This window comes from Mastigoproctus giganteus, chromosome 13 (genome assembly GCF_048544385.1).
Source record: "Mastigoproctus giganteus isolate SK-2022 chromosome 13, ASM4854438v1, whole genome shotgun sequence".
In the NCBI taxonomy this organism is placed as follows: domain Eukaryota; kingdom Metazoa; phylum Arthropoda; class Arachnida; order Uropygi; family Thelyphonidae; genus Mastigoproctus; species Mastigoproctus giganteus.
Genome location: NC_143587.1, coordinates 46,539,669 through 46,559,975, shown reverse-complemented (window position 1 = coordinate 46,559,975; position 20,307 = coordinate 46,539,669). Strand labels below are relative to the sequence as shown.

At 38.1% G+C, this 20,307-nt stretch overlaps 1 protein-coding gene across 11 annotated transcripts in view; it reads right to left on the bottom strand.

The window, feature by feature from the left end:
* The window catches only part of trol (terribly reduced optic lobes), a 1,731,230-nt gene that overhangs the window by 1,058,514 nt on the left and 652,409 nt on the right, over positions 1 to 20,307 (bottom strand). For all 11 annotated transcript variants that reach the window (XM_090387691.1, XM_090387694.1, XM_090387699.1 and 8 more), the window contains one exon: positions 2,088 to 2,144. In XM_090387691.1, coding sequence (XP_090243817.1) covers positions 2,088 to 2,144 — 57 coding nt within the window. The remainder of the gene's footprint in view (positions 1 to 2,087; positions 2,145 to 20,307) is intronic.

Below are 20,307 nucleotides of genomic sequence, written 5' to 3'. Positions count from 1 at the left end.
AGATTCTTAGCACCCTCTGCTTCCACTCTGATCCTCTCGCTGCCGTAAGAGGGAGAGTGAAAGCTGCTGGGGACTGAGGGTCATTTGTATTGTTGTGCTGTCATATGCTGGATGGTTTGGTCTTTCCTCTTCACGCTGACCAAGCGTCTTGAAGAGAACCACTCTACACGTTCGTTGCCACCTAAGTGACGTAACAGGGCTTACCGTCGAGAAGGTGTGCATGAGTGGATTTTAGGGAGGCAGGCTAACCGGACTTCTCTTAAATCTTCGGTAATAGAGAGATATTGGATCCATCAGTGTTTTAGGCCGAGTGTCTGATAACACACAGGATACCTGTTCCCCTCTAAGCCTCAATATCAGCTTAAATGGATTCAAATAAAGTGTTATGGTTGAAGCCATAAAACTTTATATCCATGGGCTTCTGTTTACCAATTAAATAACATTTTTGGGTTTTGAATGATGCAAAAGTTAAAGTAATTTTGTTTTAACATATTAGGCTCAGCTTTTATACAGCATTTTTTACTTTTTAATTTTGACCTTTATACAATTTATCAGTGTTGCATGTAGCCTTCAAATTGTAAATTGATTATGTATTTAAGTCTGACTTGAAATTCAGTGTTATGTTTTTTATATTAATTTCAATGTAAACCCCACTGACCATATTCTCTCAACAGTGACACTCTTGTCAGTTAATTTCTTTATTGGGTGACTAATAAACTAATATTCTTATTTTTTGACAAGCACTGAATGAGAAAGCATTACCCATTACTATATTAAAGTTTAGCACAAATTAAGCAACAGCTGATTTTCAAATCAGCTTCAGAGACTCTCAACATTCAGCTCATCATGACAGCCTTCACTGAATACTGAAAATAAGGCAAGTTCCAAATAAAAAACCATCCTTTGTTCCTGGGTGGCAAATAATAAAAATAGCTCTTCCAATGCACATTAATTCCTGTAATCTTATTACTATTGAAATCTGGCTAGCTTTTAAAGCAAATAATGGTGGTCAAAATCCGTATTTCAACTTGATGGATAACAACCTTTGGGACAAGAAGTGTTCCATTTCATTTCCTAGGAAACCTTTGTCTGGCAACAATATCTGGGTTTTAAATCCCTCATTGCATTAAATCCAAGATCAATTATTTTATGCACTGTGCTATTTTCACCATCAAATCAATCTTTTTTTAAGAGTCTTAAGTTCGAGTCCATGACCACCAAATACGGAGGATGCGGAAAGGTCAGGGAATGGCCACCGCATATCCCCGGAGCAATATGGCCTTAGTTGCTAATGCTCCTAAAAACCAAAATAACAACACCAAGTTGTTTATAGAACTATAGAACTAAGAGTCTTAAAGCAGGGAAGAAAATAGAGATTTCCCATTTTAATACATATGAATCTTATGCACTATTTATCAAAATCCCTTAGCTTGGGTTTGGGTGCTTTCCTTGGTCTTTTCACCCAAGTTGTGATAGAATATCAAAACTAGCTTGTTGCCAAATTTGGCATGCTGTATGCAAAGAAGCTCCAGTTACATCTGAAACACATTCATTAGATTTTTTTTTGTTTCCACTTTTCTTTGTCTGTGCATGTAACATCTGCAACTGTTTCACAAGCTTGACACTTTAAAACTTTACATCTTTTCAGTGCTCATTACCACAATTTCAGAAAGAGGAATACAGAAAAATATGCTGATATCCTCCAGAAGTTGCACACTTATATCATAGGATGGTTCACTAACAGTAAGACCATATAATCTTCTTGCATGCAAACATACCTGCTTTAATCAAAGTGGAAGTATTTAAGTGTTAACCCAATTTGTAATTCATGCACTGCCCCAATAAGAAGTCATGTGACTTCCAGATTGCAGAATAAATTCTAAAAAATATTTGCATAAAATTCAAATATAAATAATCAAAGTATTACTTCTGTTTGCTTCTTCAGCTCATTGGCCTTTATCTCGCCAATAAGACAAAATTCTGTTGAATGGCACATTTTTATGTATGTACCAAACCCTTATTCAAAGACAAAATGCATAATTCTTTGAAATAATATCAATCCTAAAGCAAAATTATTTTATACATACCTTGTCTGATACTCTGTCTTTCTGGATAAACTCTGACATTGACACCACCTTCTGGAGCTAAGGCAGAAATCATAATTTATGAAGCAAACCAACAAAACTAGCCTTTTTAAATAAAAAAAAAAAACCTCTAAATTCTAAACACATAAGCAATAAGTATATGCTACATTTATTTTATATCACATAAAATACAGTGCACTCAGAAAGTAATGATCCCTAATTTCTTGATTTTGACAATTGCAAAAAATCTGAAAACAATCTGCTTAAATCATTAGTTCATCTACCAAATGGATGGCAGATGAACTAATGAGAATTGTGGCAGAGAATAAAAATGCATGCAATGCATATAAATTATCAGGTGACACAGAAGGCTATAGCAGATATACGCTAGTCTGTAATCAAGTCACAAAGGAGGTTATGAAAGAAAAGGCAGATAAGACATCTTTGGCAAAGGATGCAAAGACCTCTTTACTTATGTATAGAAAGGGATAAATCAGATTGGTCCACTTAAAAACAATGGTTCAATTGTTAATGAACCTGCTGAGGTAGCTGACAAAATGAATGAGTATTTTGCATCTACATTCACACACAAGGAATGTCTGTAGGAAAGTGCAGGCCAGAAGCTTATCAAACTATAGCAGGGAACTAAATGATTTTGTAATAACCAATGAACAAGAATAGCCTTGTGCAGGCAAAGTTTTTACGGCTCTGGCAAAAAGAAGTTTTTTTATACTTTCGCTGTTTGACTTAAATTGGCATATTAATTTATTTTCTAGAAGTAGCTTTATATTCCTAGAACGACACATAGTTTAATTTTTAACTTCGATAGAGACTTTGTAGGTTATTACTTAGTATCGGTAAGGGTATCCAATCCACGTGCTTTACACGTTTTTTACCAGCTCAGGCAAACGCAAAATTTTTTGCTATATTTAGCTCCTTTATTGACTTAATTTTTATACTAAATTATTTTCTATAAGTAGCTTATAGAACTAGTCAAAATCCTTGATTTATTCTGAATTTAGATAGCGAGATTTTGGAAGTTAATTAACACTTAGTGTCCGTAGATTTACCGTTCTTAACTTGGCACCATAGTAGTGGTAGTAGTGGCACGTGATACAAGAAAGAAAGTGTATGAGCTTATGCAGCATCAGCCAAAAAAAAAAAAAACACACCATTCCCTCCAAATGCCTGTCCAGTTCCTCCTTAAATTTATTCAACCTATCAACTTCCACAACAACAGATGGAAGTTTGTTCCAGAAATTAACCACCCACTGGCTAAAGGCAAATTTCTGCACATCTGTTCTACCTCTGTCTTTTCTTAATTTGAATTTATGCCCCCTTAGGTTCGTAATCTGAAAAAGTGGAAGGATCCCATCAGAATTCAGCGTGCTCAACCAAATCAAGGCCTTATACACCTCAATCAGATCACCGCGCAGGTGCCTAGTTTCCACCCACTGAAATTTGCAGAAATTAAGCCTCTCTTGGGTAAGAGGATCCCTTCATTCCCCTCACATAATCTTGTTGCCCTTCTCTGTACACACTCAAGCAAATCTACATCCTACCTAAAATGAGGCCTCCAGACCTGTATGCAGTACTCAAAGTGTGGCCTGACATTTGCCTTATACAGAGGCAAAGGTCAAGGTTAAACTTCAGTTGCCACTTCTTGGCCCGTCTGCCCAAATTATCTAGATCCTGTTGCAGTAGAACACTGCCATTACTGTCATTAACAACCCTGCCAACCTTTGTATCACCTGCAAACTTTGACACTAAGCCTGATATACCTTCATCAATATTATTGATAAATAAACAAAACAACAATGGACCCAACACCGAACCCTGTGGGACTCCACTAATAACATTCGTCCAAGAAGAGCAGCACCCATTGATTATCACCCTCTGTCTTCTCCCACTTAACCATCCTTTTATCCATTGTAGCAACTTACCCTTAATACCATTCTGCTCCAATTTGTACAATAGTCTTCCATGCGTAACAGTGTCAAAAGCTTTCCTGAAATCCAAATATATGATATCAAAATTCTTTTTTGCATCCAGTTCCATTGTAACCACATCATAATAACCAATCAAATTTGTCAGACAAGACTTTCCCTCAACAAACCCATGCTGTGTGTGAATTATTGCTGCAGTCTTGCTAGATGATCCAGCAATGCATCTTTAACCAGTGACTCCATTATTTTACCCGGAACAGAAGTTAAATTCACTGGTCTGTAATTACTCAAGTCACCCTTCAATCCCCCTTTGTGAATTGGGGATACATTTACACATCTCCAGTCCATGGGAACCTCCCCTGAGTCCAAGGATGCTCTCATAATTATGGCTAAGGGTTTGCTTAGTTGCTTTGCCGCCTCCTTTAATATAACTGGATAGAACCCATCCACCCCAGACGCTTTTCTTATGTTTAACTTCAACAATTTCTCCTCCACTTTGCTCTCAGTTATTACAAAATCATTAAGTACCCTGCTACAATTTGATAGCCTTCTGCCATTTTCAAACCTTAATAATTCCTCATGTGTGAATGTAGATGCAAAATACTCATTCAGTTTGTTTGCTATCTGAGCAGGATCATCAACAGCCGAATCATCGATATCCAGTGGACCAATCAGATTCATCCCCTTCCTTTTAGAGTTTATATAAGTAAAGAAATCCTTGCTGTTTTCCTTAGCATCTTTTGCCAAGTATTTCTCGTAATCTGCCTTCGCCTGCCTAACCTCCTTTGTGACCTGATTACAGACTAGCTTATATCTGCCATAGGCTTCTGAGTCACTTGATAATTTATATGCATCCCATGCATTTTTCTTCTCTGTCATGAGTCTCATTAGATAACCATTTAGGCCTAAAGCTTGAACAATATTTCTTAATAGGAATGAAACTTTTAGTAGCTTCCATGATTAATTCCTTGAATGCTTCCCACTTAGAATTTACTGTTGGTAACATCGTCAGTTGATCACACTGTACAGTATTTAAAAACTGTCTCAGACCACTGTACTCACCTTTACGGAAGCAAAAACCCTTTCCTTTACCCCTGATGGTAATTAAATCTTTAAGTATATCCCACATCAGTACATTGTGATCACTGCCACCTAGTGGTTCCTTTATCTGCAAATTCTTAATACACAAATGATCACTGCTGATAATCAGATCAAGAGTATTACTCTCTCTGGTTGCTGCAGAAAACAATCATCCAATAAATCCACAAAAGTCTGACTAGTGTGTGAGTGAACAACCCACAAGTTCCAGTCAATATCTGGAAAGTTAAAATACCCCATAAGACATTCTGATTTACTAGCCCACTCTATTTCTCTGTACAATTCTTCATTGTACTCATTCAAGTCATTAGGCCTATAACACACTCCTACTTTTGCATTCGCAGTACTTATGTCACACAAAACTGACTCAACAGTGTACTGTTCATCTATATACAACACGTTATATCCAGTACTAGATAGCGTTAGCATAGTAGAGTATTATCGATTAATCAGTAAAATTTATCAGGTTAAACTTTATTATCAATTAAATTGTACTTTTAAACTAAACACATATGACTTAGATTTTACAAACTTAACATTATTAATTAATACATAACTTGATATGGAAGTTATATAGCGAAACTAAGATAACACTCAATACTGAGAAGAAGGAAAAAAAAAAAAAAAAAAGGGTACATACATATATACAGTATTAGAGCTGGAAAAGGAATTAGAAAATGTGGATTGGAATATCATCGGTTTGGCTGAAACAAGAAGAAGAAATGAATCACTTATAATTTTATCAAGTGGAAATCTGCTGTACACCAATGAAAATAGTGAAAGGAGTGCAGTTGGAGTTGGATTTCTGGTCCATAAAGATTTTAAAAACAACATTTTGGAATTCAAAAGTACATCACCAAGGGTGTCAAGACTAATACTCAAGATTTCTAAGAGGTACAAGCTAAAGATTATAATGATTTAGGCACCAACATCGAGCCATGATGATGAAGAGGTTGAAGAAATGTACACCGAAATTGAGTCTTCTAGATGAGCAGAAAACCCACTACACTATTATTATGGGGGACTTCAATGCTAAGGTTGGAAAAAGGCAAAACAGCGCAGAAAGAGGAACTATAGGAAATTTTGGAATTCGTGAAAGAAATAAGAGGTGAAAGACTTGTGGAATTTGCAGAATCTCAAGGATTGTCAGTAATGAACACTTTTTTCAAGAAAAAGGTGAACAGAAAGTGGACATGGAAGAGTCCAAATGGATTAACAACTAATGAAATCGACTTCATCCTCGCTAACAGAAGGTATATTGTGAATGATGTTACCGTCCTGAATAAGGTAAATGTTGGAAGTGATCACAGAATGGTAAGATGTACACGATATAGATGTAGGAAAGGAAAGGAAAAAAACTGACTTGAGTAAATAATACAAAGGTCTTTGAGATAACAGAGGAGGAGAAAAAGCGGTATGTACTGGAACTTAAGAACACGTTTGAGCGTCTGCAGACTGCTCAGGACCAAGAGATTGACGAGGAATACTACAACTTTCTGAAAGTGATAAAGCCCAAGAAACCTATAGGGAAAAAGAACTAGTCAAGAAACACTTGTCATGGTGAACCAGACCGCTCAGGACCAAGAGATTGACGAGGAGTACTACAACTTTCTGAAAGTGATAAAGCCCAAGACACCTATAGGGAAAAAGAAATCCAAAGAAGAAAAAAAATTAGTCAAGAAACACTTGTCATGGTGAACCAAAAACGACAAATGAAGAGCAAGAAAAACACTGACAGGGAGAAAATTGAGTATACTGAGTTATGCAAAGTCATTAGAAAGAGACTCAGAGAGGACATAAGAAGATTTAACACAAGAAAAGTAGAACAAACATTAAGGGAAAACAAAGGATTTAAATCAGCAGCCATGAGCAGTAATACAGAAAGACAAATGATACTGAAACTGAAGAATAGCGATGGTGTACTTATAAACAGCAGAGAAGGCATAATTCAAATAGCAGAAGACTACTATAGAGAATTATACAAGGAGTGAGGGAATGATGCCAGCAGTGTGGAAGATGGATTGCAAAGTAGCAACACATACGACATACCCGATATTCTTCCTGATGAGGTAGAACATGCATTGAAGAAAATGAAGAATCAGAAAGCCCCGGGGGAAGATGAAGTTACTGTACAGTTGTTAAAATTGGGAGGAAGAGACATAACACAAAAACTGGCAAGGCTCTTCACAAAGTGCATTAGAAAAGGTGTGATGCCTAAGCAGTGGAATAATGCAATCATAGTTTTGCTGCATAAGAAAGGAGATAAATCAGAAATTGGAAATTATAGACCAATTAGCTTGTTATCCCACATCTACAAGTTGTTCACAAGGGTCATTACTAATAGATTAGAAAGAATACTTGATGAGAATCAACCGACAGAGCAAGCTGGCTTTAGGACAGGATTCTCAACTATGGATCACCTTCACGTAATATCACAGCTAATGGAGAAAGCAAACGAATATAAAACACCATTATGCCCGGCATTTGTGGATTATGAAAAGGCATTTGACTCCATACAGCATAAGGCAATGTTTCGGGAACTGGAAAGACAAGGCATAGATACCCCATATATTATGATTTTGAAGAAAATATATGAGAGTGCTACCTCCTTCATTAGACTAGACAAAGACAGTAGGAAATTTAAAATCGAGAAAGGAGTTCGACAAGGAGACAATATCTCCGAAGCTGTTTACTGCTGCCCTTGAGGAAGCTTTCAGAAGATTAGACTGGTCGCAGAAAGGAGTCAATGTGAACAGAGACTACCTAAACCATTTACGATTTGCAGATGATGTTGTGGTCATAAGCCACAACCCCAAAGAATTAGAGGAAAATCTTAATCAGTTATGCACAGTTAGTAAGGATTTTGGACTAAAGATGAATATGGCTAAAACAAAAGTAATGATGAACAAGTATGCCACAGAAAGGAAAATAATGATTGAAGGAGCAGTAATTGAAAAGGTGGAGTCATATACTTATCTGGGACAAGTTATTAGCTGTAATAATGATAAATGGCTGGAAGTCAAGAGAAGAATAAATTTTGGATGGATAGCATTCAAGAAATATAGTCACATACTGAAGAGCAATATCCCAGTTTGTCTGAAACGTAAAATAATGAACCAATGTATACTTCCCACCATGACTTATGGAAGTGAAACTTGGACTCTCACCAAAAGAATGGAAGAGAAGCTGAGAACTACACAGTGAAGAATGGAACGAATTATATTGGGAATCAGACTGTTAGATAAGAAGAGAAACACATGGATTAGGCAGCAAACTCAAGTAAAGGACATTCTTATCAAAACTAAAGAACTAAAATGGTCTTGGGCAGGACACATAGCTCGAAGACATGACAGATGGACTAAGAAAATAACAGAATGGTATCCAGGAGGAGCTAGAATAAAACCTGGAAGACAAAGGCGGAGATGGATAGATGAAATTCGTGAGTTTTTGGGTAGTAAATGGATGGCCAGTGCTCAAAACAGAAGGAACTGGAAAGTTTCTGGAGAGGCCTTCATCCTGCAGTGGATTGAAAATGGCTGATGATGATGATATATACAGTAAACCCCCTCTATTCGCGGGGGTTATGTTCCTGAGAAATGCCGCGAATACCTAAAACGCAAATACTAAGTTATGCCTCCCATATTAATAAAGGGGTTCTGTTTCAAAGTATGAAATATATAAGAAAACATAGTTTGTCTATGTATGTATTATATGTACCTTCATAATATGTCTATGTACATAGTGAAATGCAAGCATAACGGATTGAAACGAAAATAAGAAACAATTCAATATTAAATGTAATATTTATTAGAAATTTCAAACAAATCTTTCAAACCAGTGCCTTTGCTAGCTAAAAAACTTATCCCGCCAGTGCTACCACCAGTTTCACTAAAGTGTTGATAAAGGTGTTTTGCCTTTTCACGAATGATGAGTGAACTTAACGGAATTTTATTTTGAATTCCGTCTTCTATCCAGAGATTTAAAGCTTTTTCAATTTTCTCTAATTTAACATCATGAGTTACAGAGCAAATTTTTGAAGCAATTAGTGTGTTTTCACGGACACTACAGGAGATTTTTTCTTCCGATTTCTTTATTGATCGTACCGTTAATTCATTGATTTTATGTTTTGTCACTGAGGAGACATTTTCACCATTAGAAATTGTCTAGTAACTCGATTTTACTCACTAATGTCATCACCTTCTTTGATCCTTTCACAATTCCCTTGTTATTTGTAGTCATATTTTTGTAGGGGTTAGAAAGGACTTGTCCACAATAAAGTCACTTTCTTCCGTTAACAGACTCAAAAAAAGTCTGTTTTCCACTGCAAAACAGTATATTTTTCCCTTTTGCAAGCATATCAATTTATAAATTGATACATTTATAAATTTATTAAATTTATAAGCATATAAATTAAAAGCAAATGACGAAACCTTCCATGGCAAGTGCATAACCCATACTGAACAAGTATTAGTGGGAAACATTCACACTCGCGATTTTGTCACCCCCCCCAACCCACTGAGCGTTGTTTTGACCGGGAAAGATGATTTTAGCCACGCCAATGTTTTTTTATGGTGGAAAATGTTCACGGCACTTTAAAATTCACATTTTTTTAGGTTTCATTTTATATTAAATCAGCGACCGCGAATAGCGGGGGGTTGTTGTTATTTGTTTTTAGGAGCATTAGCAACTAAGGCCATATTGCTCCAGGGATGTGTGGTGGTCATTCCCTGACCTTTCCGCATCCTCAGTATTTGGTGGTCACGGGCTCGAACCCTGGTCTAATCAAGAAGCGTGTGCTATGCACTGCTGCTCCTGCCCACCTGGTTAGAGAGGCACCCGAATAGCGGGGATTTACTGTATATATTTCCCTGATATGCAGCAAAATTCCTGCATATCAGGGAAAAGACCCCATGAGCTACTCTTGTAGCCTGTCTGCCTGCACTGCTCAGAAAACTTCATATCTGACTGTACAATTACCCTCAGGTGTTTTTCATTCTCCACAACTGTGAATGTAGTTGGTATGGGTGGATTTGATCTATTAGGTTAGGTTATAGGGAGCAAAGGAAGTAAACAAACCCTAAGCCATAATTATGAAAGCTACCTTGCACTCAGCAGAGGTCCCGATGGACTGAAGATGTGCAAATGTGTGCCCAATTCACAAAGGGTGACACGAGCAATAACAGACCTGTTAGTTTAACTCCTGTTCCATTGAAAATAATGGAGTCAGTGGTTAAAGAAGCAATGCAGGATCATCTAGACAAGACTGCAATTATAATTCAGACACAGCATGGGTTTGTTAAGGGCAAGTCCTGCCTGATAAATTTGATTGGGTATTACGATGTGGTTACAAAGGAACTGTATGCAAAAAATAATTTTGATATCATATACTTAGATTCAGGAAAGCTTCTGACACTGTTGTGCGTGGTAGACTACTGTACAAATTGGAGCAGTATGTCATTAAGGGCTAGTTGCTACAATGGATAAAAGGATGGTTGAGTGGGAGAGACTGAGTGGTCATCAATGGACACTGCTCTTCGTGGACTAATGTTATTAATGTAGTCTCCCAGGGTTCAGGGTTGGGCCCATTGTTGTTTTCTGTATTTATCAATGATATTGATGAATTTATATCAGGGTTAATGTTGAAGTTTGCAGATGACAAAAACAGTACACTACTGCAGCAGGATCTAGAAAAGTTGAGCAGATGGGCTGACAGGTGGCAACTGGAGTTTAACCTTGATAAATATTAAGTACTGCATGTGAATGTACCAACTGTGTGGTACTACACTCAGGGTAGTAGAGAATAAAAAGGACCTGGGGATAATTGTGCAGTCAGATATGAAGTTTTCTGAGCAGTGCTGGCAGGCTGCAAGAGTAGCTCATGGTGTCTTGTCAATGATATACAGGAATTTTGCTAGAAGGGATAAGAAAGTGATTGTCCACTTGTATAAGACGATGATCAAGGCCACACCTTGAGCAACTGCATACAGGTGTGGAGGCTTCATTTCAGGAAGGATGTAGAGCTGCTGGAACGAGTACAGAGAAGGGCAACAAGAATGAGATTGGTGAGTGAAATAAAGAGTTGCTGTTACCAAGAAACACTTAAGTTCTGCAAATTGCAGCATCTTTAGACAAGTCAACTGTGGGGTGATCTAATTGAGGTGTATAAGGCTTTGAATAGTTTGAGCAAGCTCAATGCTGTTGGGATTCTTCCTCTTGCTCAGATTACTCACCTGAGGGGTATAGTAAATTCAGATTGAGGAAAGACAGTTGTAGAATAGATGTGCAGAAGTTTGCCTTTAGTCAGAGGGTGTTTGATAGTTGGAACAAACTTCCATCTGTCATGGTGGAGGTCGAATATTTAAATAAGTTCAAGGCAAAACTCTAGCCTGTGACTATTAAATACAATTAACATTAGTATTGATTGATTTATTGTAAACTCCACTAACCTGGTAGTCGTGCCGGAGTATAAACAAAAACTGGACAAGCATTTGGAGTGAATGGATGGGTGAAATGGGAAGGGTTTTTTTTTTTTTTTTTTTGTTGATGCTACATAAGCTTGCTTTCTTGCATCATATGCCTCTACTAATGCTAAAAATAACAAAAATAATGCATTACATAGTTGAGAGTTATGTCTATGTGATACCTTCTTTGTTTCAGAAAAAGCCCAATAGAGAATGATAGTGGAAATGCAGATAGTTCAAAAGACCAAACATGATTGAACCTTTTATCGATAGCTGAAATTCAGTGAAAGTGATAAGTGGTATGTAAGGATGCAGTTTCACTAATGAATATTTTATAGAAGACCAATTATTTTTATTTAAAAAAAAAATTTAAAAAAAGATGAATTCTATTTTGGATGACCATGTACAGTTCCTTTCACATTGATCTTCTTTCAGTGCTATCTCTGAGTTCAGCAAACACCTTTTTGAACTCCTTTCTATCTTTAACTCGTCTGACAACTTCTTCGAACCCTAGTCCTGTCCATATCTTGATTTTATCCATTCATGAGGTTTTCCATTGGCCAAATCCTCTCTTCCCCTCCAGGACCACCTACAACAACTCTTCCTTCCTCTCATGATATGTTCCCAGTATTTTTCCTTCCATCTTTTCATGATGCTCATCATTTGCCAATTATGTTCTATAATTTTCAGCACTTATTCATTTGTCATCCACTTTATCCAGGGGATTCTCAGAATTATTTTATATACCCACATCTCAAAGGACTCCACGCTCTTCACTGTCAAAGTTGTGTCCAAGTTTCCACTCCATACAGAAGTAGCGGCCACACAACACCTTAGAAACTTCATGTGAGTTGACAGTGCAACGTTTTTTCCCAAAACCAGCAATTTATATTTCATGAATCCAGATTTCACAATCTCGATTCTGATCTTAATCTCTTCATTAGTCTAAATTTTCATTTAGCCAGAAACCAATTTATTTGAACCTTTTTACTCTTTCAATACTCACATACAGTATTTTGTATTTGTCAATGTTATGTTAAACTTCAATTGCATTTTTCAGCCCATCTGCCTAACTTTGCTAGCTCCTATTGCAGTATCATACAGTCATTCACAACCCTGCCAACTTTTGTATCATCTGCAAACTTGGACATTAAACCTGACATGTCTTTGTCAATATCATTAATACAGAAAATAACAATGGGCCCAACACTGAACCCTGGGTATCTCCACTAATAACATTAGTACATGAAGAGCAATTTCCATTGATTAACACTGTCTTCTCCCATTCAACCATGCTTTTATCCATTGTAGTAACTAGCACTTAATGCCATACTACTCCAATTTGTACAGTAGTCTTCACTGTGCAACAGTATCAAAAGCTTTCCTAAAATCAAAGTATATAATGATATCAAAATTATTCTATACACTGAGTTCCTTTGTCACCACATCGCAGTATCTAGTCAAATTGGTCAGATAAGATTTTATTCAACCTATCCACTTTTGCAAGGTGCCTAGTTTTGAGACTCTGCAATTTGCAGAACTGAAGCCTTTCTAGGTAAGAATACTCTTTTTTTTTCCCTTCACAAGTCTGGTTGCTTTTCTCTGCACCCATTCCAGCAGAATTACATACTTCCTAAAGTGAGGCCTCCAGATATGGCTTAACAATAATAAAGGGATAATCTCCTCCTTATCCCTGCTAGCAAAGTTTCAGTATATCGCTGACAAACACCCACCAGGTGTCCTGACAGCCTGTCTGTACTGCTCAGAGAATTATGTCTGACTGCATAATTATCCCCAGTCTTTTTCATTCTCCACTACTCTGAGCGAAGTACCACGCAGTTGATAAGTTACTATGGGGTAATTGCTATCCATATCCAGAACCTTGCATTTGTCAATATACTTCAACTGCCATCAAACAATTTTCCTAGATCCTTTTGCAGTAACTCACCCTGATGACTGTCATTAACCACCTTGCCAACCTTTGTATCATCTACAAACTTAGACATTAAGCCTGATATACCTACATAAGTATCATTAATAAATACTGAAAACAACAAAGGGCCCAGCACTATAACCTGGAAGCTCCACTAATAACATTAGTCCATGAAGAGCAGTGAACATTGATAACAACTGTCTTCTTCCATTTAATCATCCCTTTATCCACAGCAGTAACTTGCCCTTAATGCTGCATTGCTTGAGTTTGTACAAGTCTTGTGTGCAACAGTTACAAATGCCTTTCTGAAATCCATGTATATGATGTCAAAATTATTTTTTACATCCAGTTCCTTGGTCACTGCATCATAGTAACCTTTTAGATTAGCTAGACAAGACATCCTTAAATAATACAGCAGGGTTACAGTCAGTATGTGTTACTGAAGGAGGATGGGAATTATCCTCCACATGTGCATGGAGAATGGAAATGGCCCAGGAGCATGCCAGGTGGAACCATTCATCCCATCCAAGGATCACAGTTTCAAAGAGGGGATGAATATAGACACCGCTATCGTTCTTAATAGTGCTGTTTTCCAAAGAAAAAATTTGTAAATTCTCAAGCCATTTCTGGTGCCAATACCTATATGAAAGATCGACAATAGTTACATAATCTGAAGAAATTTGATGATCTTCCTTTTAGAAGTGCTAAGTCATAGCAGATTTCCCCATAATCGGCTTACTATTGTTTTTATATACTCCTCAATATCATCTTTAAACCTACATGTTGACTCCCCTCAGTGCCAGATCAAGGTTTTTTCCAAGCCCCTGGGCAGAATGATTTTTCGGCACCCTTTACTGAGGATATATTTTTGCCTCATTGTTCTTCGGTTTTTGGTGCCTCTTAAAGAATGGGACCCTGGGAAGGAGCCCTGCTAGCCCGTACCTTAATCTAACTCCCCAATATAAGAGTGCCTAGAATCCAGACATTTAATCCTGTTTATCATTCCACTTGTATGGTCTCTTATCCTTGACAACTGCATGCAGTTTCCACCCTAACAGCTGCACACACAGTGTGTAAAAAGTCCACAACATCCTCGAGATCCATTCAGTTAACCCTGAATAGTAAGGATTATGCATCGTAGCAAAGGATGTGAACACCTCTCTCCAACTTTGTTCCCCTACCTGAATACACCAGCATCTTCTGGGGGCAACCATATTTTCAGAGATCTGCTGTGGCACATCTAATCTCCTATAGTCTATTATCAGAGGTGTTGCAGCAGGAACAAGCCCTATCCAATTGGACCCTTGGTCAATTGGATAGGGCTTGTTCCTAATTATGCTATTTTTAAGAGTGCTGGCCTGTGTCTACTGTAATGCATATATCGTCCCCAACATATAGGTTTTCTATAGACGTTTTCACTCTTGGCCCATCCCTAATTGGGAAAAGTGAGCCATTTAACCTCTCCTCCATTTCTTACAACAGTGAACATGTCATCTACAGAGCATTTCCAAGCACACACGGGGAGGGAGACAGAAAAAACCATTACGAACCTGACCACTTAATTAGCAACAATAGCACTTACTGGAGAGATCACAGCTGTGCTGTTTGTTTGTTAGTTATTTGGTTTTTAGGAGCATTAGCAACTAAGGCCATATTGCTCCGGGATATGCGGTGGTCATTCCCTGACCTTTCCGCATCCTCCGTATTTGGCGGTGACGGGCTCGAAACCCGGTCTAATCAAGAAGTGTGTGCTACGCACTGCTGCTCCTTCCCACCTGGCTACGGAGGCACCCAGCTGTGCTGTGCTGTGAACCTGCTTATAAATAACACCTTATACAGCATAGTAGTGCATAATTCAATACTGCTGCAAATACTCATACATCAGCTATTTATATTTATTGTTAATACTAATCCAGTCATGGACTTGTTTTTCCTGATAAAGGTCTGTAACATTGAGTATTATATTAATATCTGAGTGAAACTTCACCCAAGATAATATTTAGTGGTGCTCATATCTGGTAAGTATGCACTTGGCACACCCAGGTCCTGAGCTGGATATCATCACTCTCTCTCTCTCTCTCTCTCTCTCTCTCTCTCTCTCTCTCTCAGGGGTAACTCAAATTTTTTTTTGCTGGTGCAGCAAAAGCCTCAGGCTTCCTCGCACCATGTGGTAATTACAATAAAAATAATGACATGTTCGGATTTTTACATGTAGCATTCTGATTTTTATGTTGCATCTTTCTTCTAATTGCACTATGATGACAACTAATATTTATGAAGGTCAGGTAATAAGTGAAGAGGAGTTCTCAAAGTTAGTGACCGACTTGACTTCAAAAGAAGTTTGGAAGAAATTGCATCGGACTCTGAAGGTTCAGAAACTGAAGATTTGTGTGAGGGCGACAAAGTAGACAATGATTTGCAAGGATGTGATGTAGATGAAGAAAATGACATTCCTACAGTAGAGAGTAGCAACATTCCTAATCTTGAAAAAAATTCCGAGAGCAGTGATGAGTATGTTCCTGAAGAAGTAAGTTTATCAGGAAGGTTCTGCTCTGACTGTGCTTGCACAAAAAGGCAAGAAAACTGAAAACATTAGGCCAAGAAAGCAAAGGGAAAAATAAAGGTTAATTCTGGATTATGATTTGTGATCAGAATATTTTGCTTCTTCACAAAAACGTTCTCCTTGGTAAGAGAAAAAAATCCAAACAAAAAAATGGTGTAATGAATTTCCTGTCAAACAAAACTCTAGCTAGAAATATTAGCATAGGCATATGATGCAAGAAAGCAAGCTAAAAAACAGACACACTCCCATTTCACCCCTCCGTTCATTCGAAATACCTGTCCAGCTGAGCCTTAAATTTATTCAGGCTATCAACTTCCACAACAAGGGATGGACGTCTGTTCCACCAACCAACTACCCGCTGGCTAAAGGCAAATTTCCGCACATCTATCCTACATCTGTCTTTCCTCAATTTGAATTTATGCCCTCTCAGGTGATTATTCTGAGCAAGAGGAAGAATCCCATTGGGCACGCTCAAACCATTAAAGGCTTTATATGCCTCTATCAGGTCACCTCGTGGGTGCCTAGTCTCCAGACACTAATTTGCAAAACTTAAGCCTTTCTTTGTAAGAGCAACCCTTTGTTCCATTCACTAATCTTGTTGCCCTTCTCTGTACTCATTCCAGCAGCTCTACATCCTTCTTGAAATGAGGCCTCGAGACTTGTACAGTACTCAAGGTATGGCCTGACCATTGCCTTATACAAGGGAATAATCACCTCCTTATCCCTGGTAGAAAAATTCCTGTATATCATTGACAAGACCATGAGCTACTCTTGCAGCCTGTCTGCACTGCTCAGAGAACTTCATATCTGCCTGCACAATTACACCCAGGTCCTTTTCATTCTCTACAACTGTCAGTGTATCATCACAGAGTTGATACATTGCTCTGGGGTTACTGTTTCCCATATGTAGTAATTTACATTTTTCGATGTTAAACTTCATTTGCCACCTATCAGCCCATCTGTTCAACTTTTCCAGATCCTGTTGCAGCAGCATAGTGTCAGTAGTGTCCTTGACAACCCTACCAACCTTTGTATCATCTGCAAACTTGGACATTAAGCTTGATATACCATCATCAATATCATTTATAAATACAGAAAACAATAATGGACCCAACACTGAACCCTGAGGAACGTCACTAATAACATTAGTCCACGATGAGCAGTGTCCATTGATTACCACTCTGTCTTCCCCTCCTCAACCATCCTTTATCCATAGCAGCAATTTGCCTCCAATGCCACACTGCTCCAATTTGTGCAGCAGTCTTCCATGTGCAACAATATCAAAAGACTTTCTAAGATCCAAATATATAGTATCAAAGTTATTCCCTGCAACCAGTTCTTTGGTGACTGCATCATAGCATCCAATCAAATTGGTCAGGCAACACTTTCCCTTAACAAAACCATGCTGTGTCTGAGCTTGTCTAGTTGATCCTGCAGTGCTTCTTTAACCAGTGTCTCCATTAATTTTCCTGGAACAGAAGTTAAACTCACAGGTCTATAATTAATTGTGTCAGTCTTTGATCCTCCTTCGTGAATTGGGGTCACATCTCCAGTCTATGGGTACCTCCCGAGTCCAAAGAAGCTCTCATAATTATGGCTAAGGGTTTGTTTCCTTCCTTTGCTGCCTCCTTTAATATAACTGGATAGATCCCATCCACCCTGGGTGCCTATTTTATGTTTATCCTCAACAATTTCTCCTCCACTTTCCTCTCAGTTATAACAAAATCATCAAGCTCACTGCCAGAGTTTACTTCACCTCTGGCATTCCCCTTCTTAAAAAACTCCTCATGTGTGAATGTAGATGCAAAATACTAGTTTGGTTCGTTAGCCAACTGAGCATGATCCTTAACCGTTGAACCATCAATATCCAGTGGACCAATCTGATTCATCCCTTTCTTCTAGAGTTTGTTTCATCTGAATCTGATTCATCCCTTTCCTTTATGTAAGCAAAAACCCTTCTATTTTTCCCCTGATGGTAGTTACCTCTTTGAGCAAATCCTACTTCAGCACACTGTGATCACTGCCACCTAGTGGTTCCTTTATCTGCAGAATCACTACTGATAATCAGATCAAGAGCATCACTCCCTCTAGTTGCTTCATGAACATGGTGATGTAGAAAACACTTATCCAATAAATACACAAAAGCCTTGCTAGTGTGTGAGTGACCAACCCACAAATTCCAATCAATATCTGGGATATTAAAATCCCCCATTATAAGACTGATTTACTGGCCCACTATTTCCCTGTACAGTTTCTTATTATACTCATCAGAGTAATTAGGCCTATTATAATCAGGCTAGGCTTATTAATTAGGCTTATTATACTCATCAGAGTAATTAGGCCTATTGCACACTCCTATTCTCCCAATCCCAATGCTTATGTCACACCAAACTGACTCAACACTGCACTGTCTAGTGATGTCAACTGGCTTCACTTCCTTGGATTTTGTGTGTTTCTTAACTAATATCATAACCCCTCCTCCCTTGCTATCCTGTCTATCCTTTCTGTACACACTGTACTCCCAAAATTCCAGTTCTGCATTCCTTATATATCTGTGTGACACTACGTCTCTGATATCCCAACAATATCAGCCTTTGATGTTTTGAGATACCTCAAATTCATCAAATTTATTTACCAAACTCCTAGCATTGGTGTACACGCAAGTATACATGCACCTGTTCCTATTCTTAGCTACCCTAAAATAACCCATGTGTTTACTTGTATCACAATGACTCCCAGTAGTCTCTGAAATATCCTGCATCTTGTTTTCCAGGCTGCTGCTCATTCCAATAGAAGCAGTGCAAGAATCACTTTCACCTCTGCCAGTGGCTACTGTTAATCTATTAGTCCTTGTATCCCCCCAAGCAGTTTTCCGACCCACCTAACACTGCCTTGATAGCATCAGCAAATATTCTTGCACCCTTTCTATTTAAGTGTATCCCATCCCTGTAGAAGCAGTCTCTCCTGTTAACAAGTACAGGCCAGGCTGAAAAAAAATTCTACCCCTTGATCCTTGCACAATCTTTCCATGGCCGAATTGATTGACAAGGCTCTCATCGTATACTCCCTCCTATCGTGTCTGGGCAGAATATCCGACACTTTCAAATTCAACCCTAATTCACGGCTTTTTTTTCAACAGAGACCTGTACTTGTTAAGTAATTCCGCCAGTCTCCTACTCATAATATAATAATATGTAAGACAATATCACCTTTTGTGCCCTTAAAAGATGATATCCACTCTACAACGTCATCAACCTTTGCCCCTGGCAGACATACCCTGGTCCTGTGCCACCTATCCTTTTTACAAAGCATGTTCCCCGTTTCCCTGACAATAGAGTCACCAACAACTACTAGTTCCTGTGGGACCTGCACATTCTGCCTTGGGGGTTGCAGATGTGTTGCGTGATGACCAAGTGCAAGCTCCGGCGTTGATGTGGGCAGCTGCGAGCTTGATGGGCTCCTCAATTTAGATCCTTCGAGGGCATCCACCCTGTCCTTCAAGCTCTCATGTAGGCCCATAACAATGTTGAGTTGTGGCCCGATTTCCTTACACTCCTTACAGCGTGCACACACAAAGACATCCCCCATGGCAATATCATGTCCTTTACCCGATTGCTCCACAAGCATCAAGCAAGCAGTTAATTTTAAAAAGCTGTGATTCAGAGGACAACTGCCCCCCCCCCCCCCAGTTCTCCCCTGAGCCACAGCACTCCCATTAGCTTGAGCCTTTTGCTTTGTTGCTCTGGTCTGAGTCATGATTTCAATTTAATTTCAATAAAATTTCAGTATAAAACTATAACCCTAAACTTGTATCCCAACCCAGTTATAACGCTATATATATTTTTCAGTATCAAGTATTAGCTACGAGTTCCATTTATATAACTTCCGTATCAGGTTATGTTTTAATTAATTATGTTATGTTTGTAATCTAAGTCATTATATGTATTTAGTTAGGACAATTTAATTGACAATGAAGTTTAACAAGATTAATAGATTTTACTGATTAATTGACAATATTATATTATACACTATACTAAGCTTACGCTATCTAGTAACATTGTATCGTATAACAATCGTGGCAAGTTACGAACGGTAAATCTACGGACACATAAGTATTAATTAACTTCCAAATCTCACTGTCTCAATTCAGAATAAACTAAGGATCCTGACTAGGTCTATGAGCTACTTATAGAAAATAATTTATATTTACAATTGGTCAATA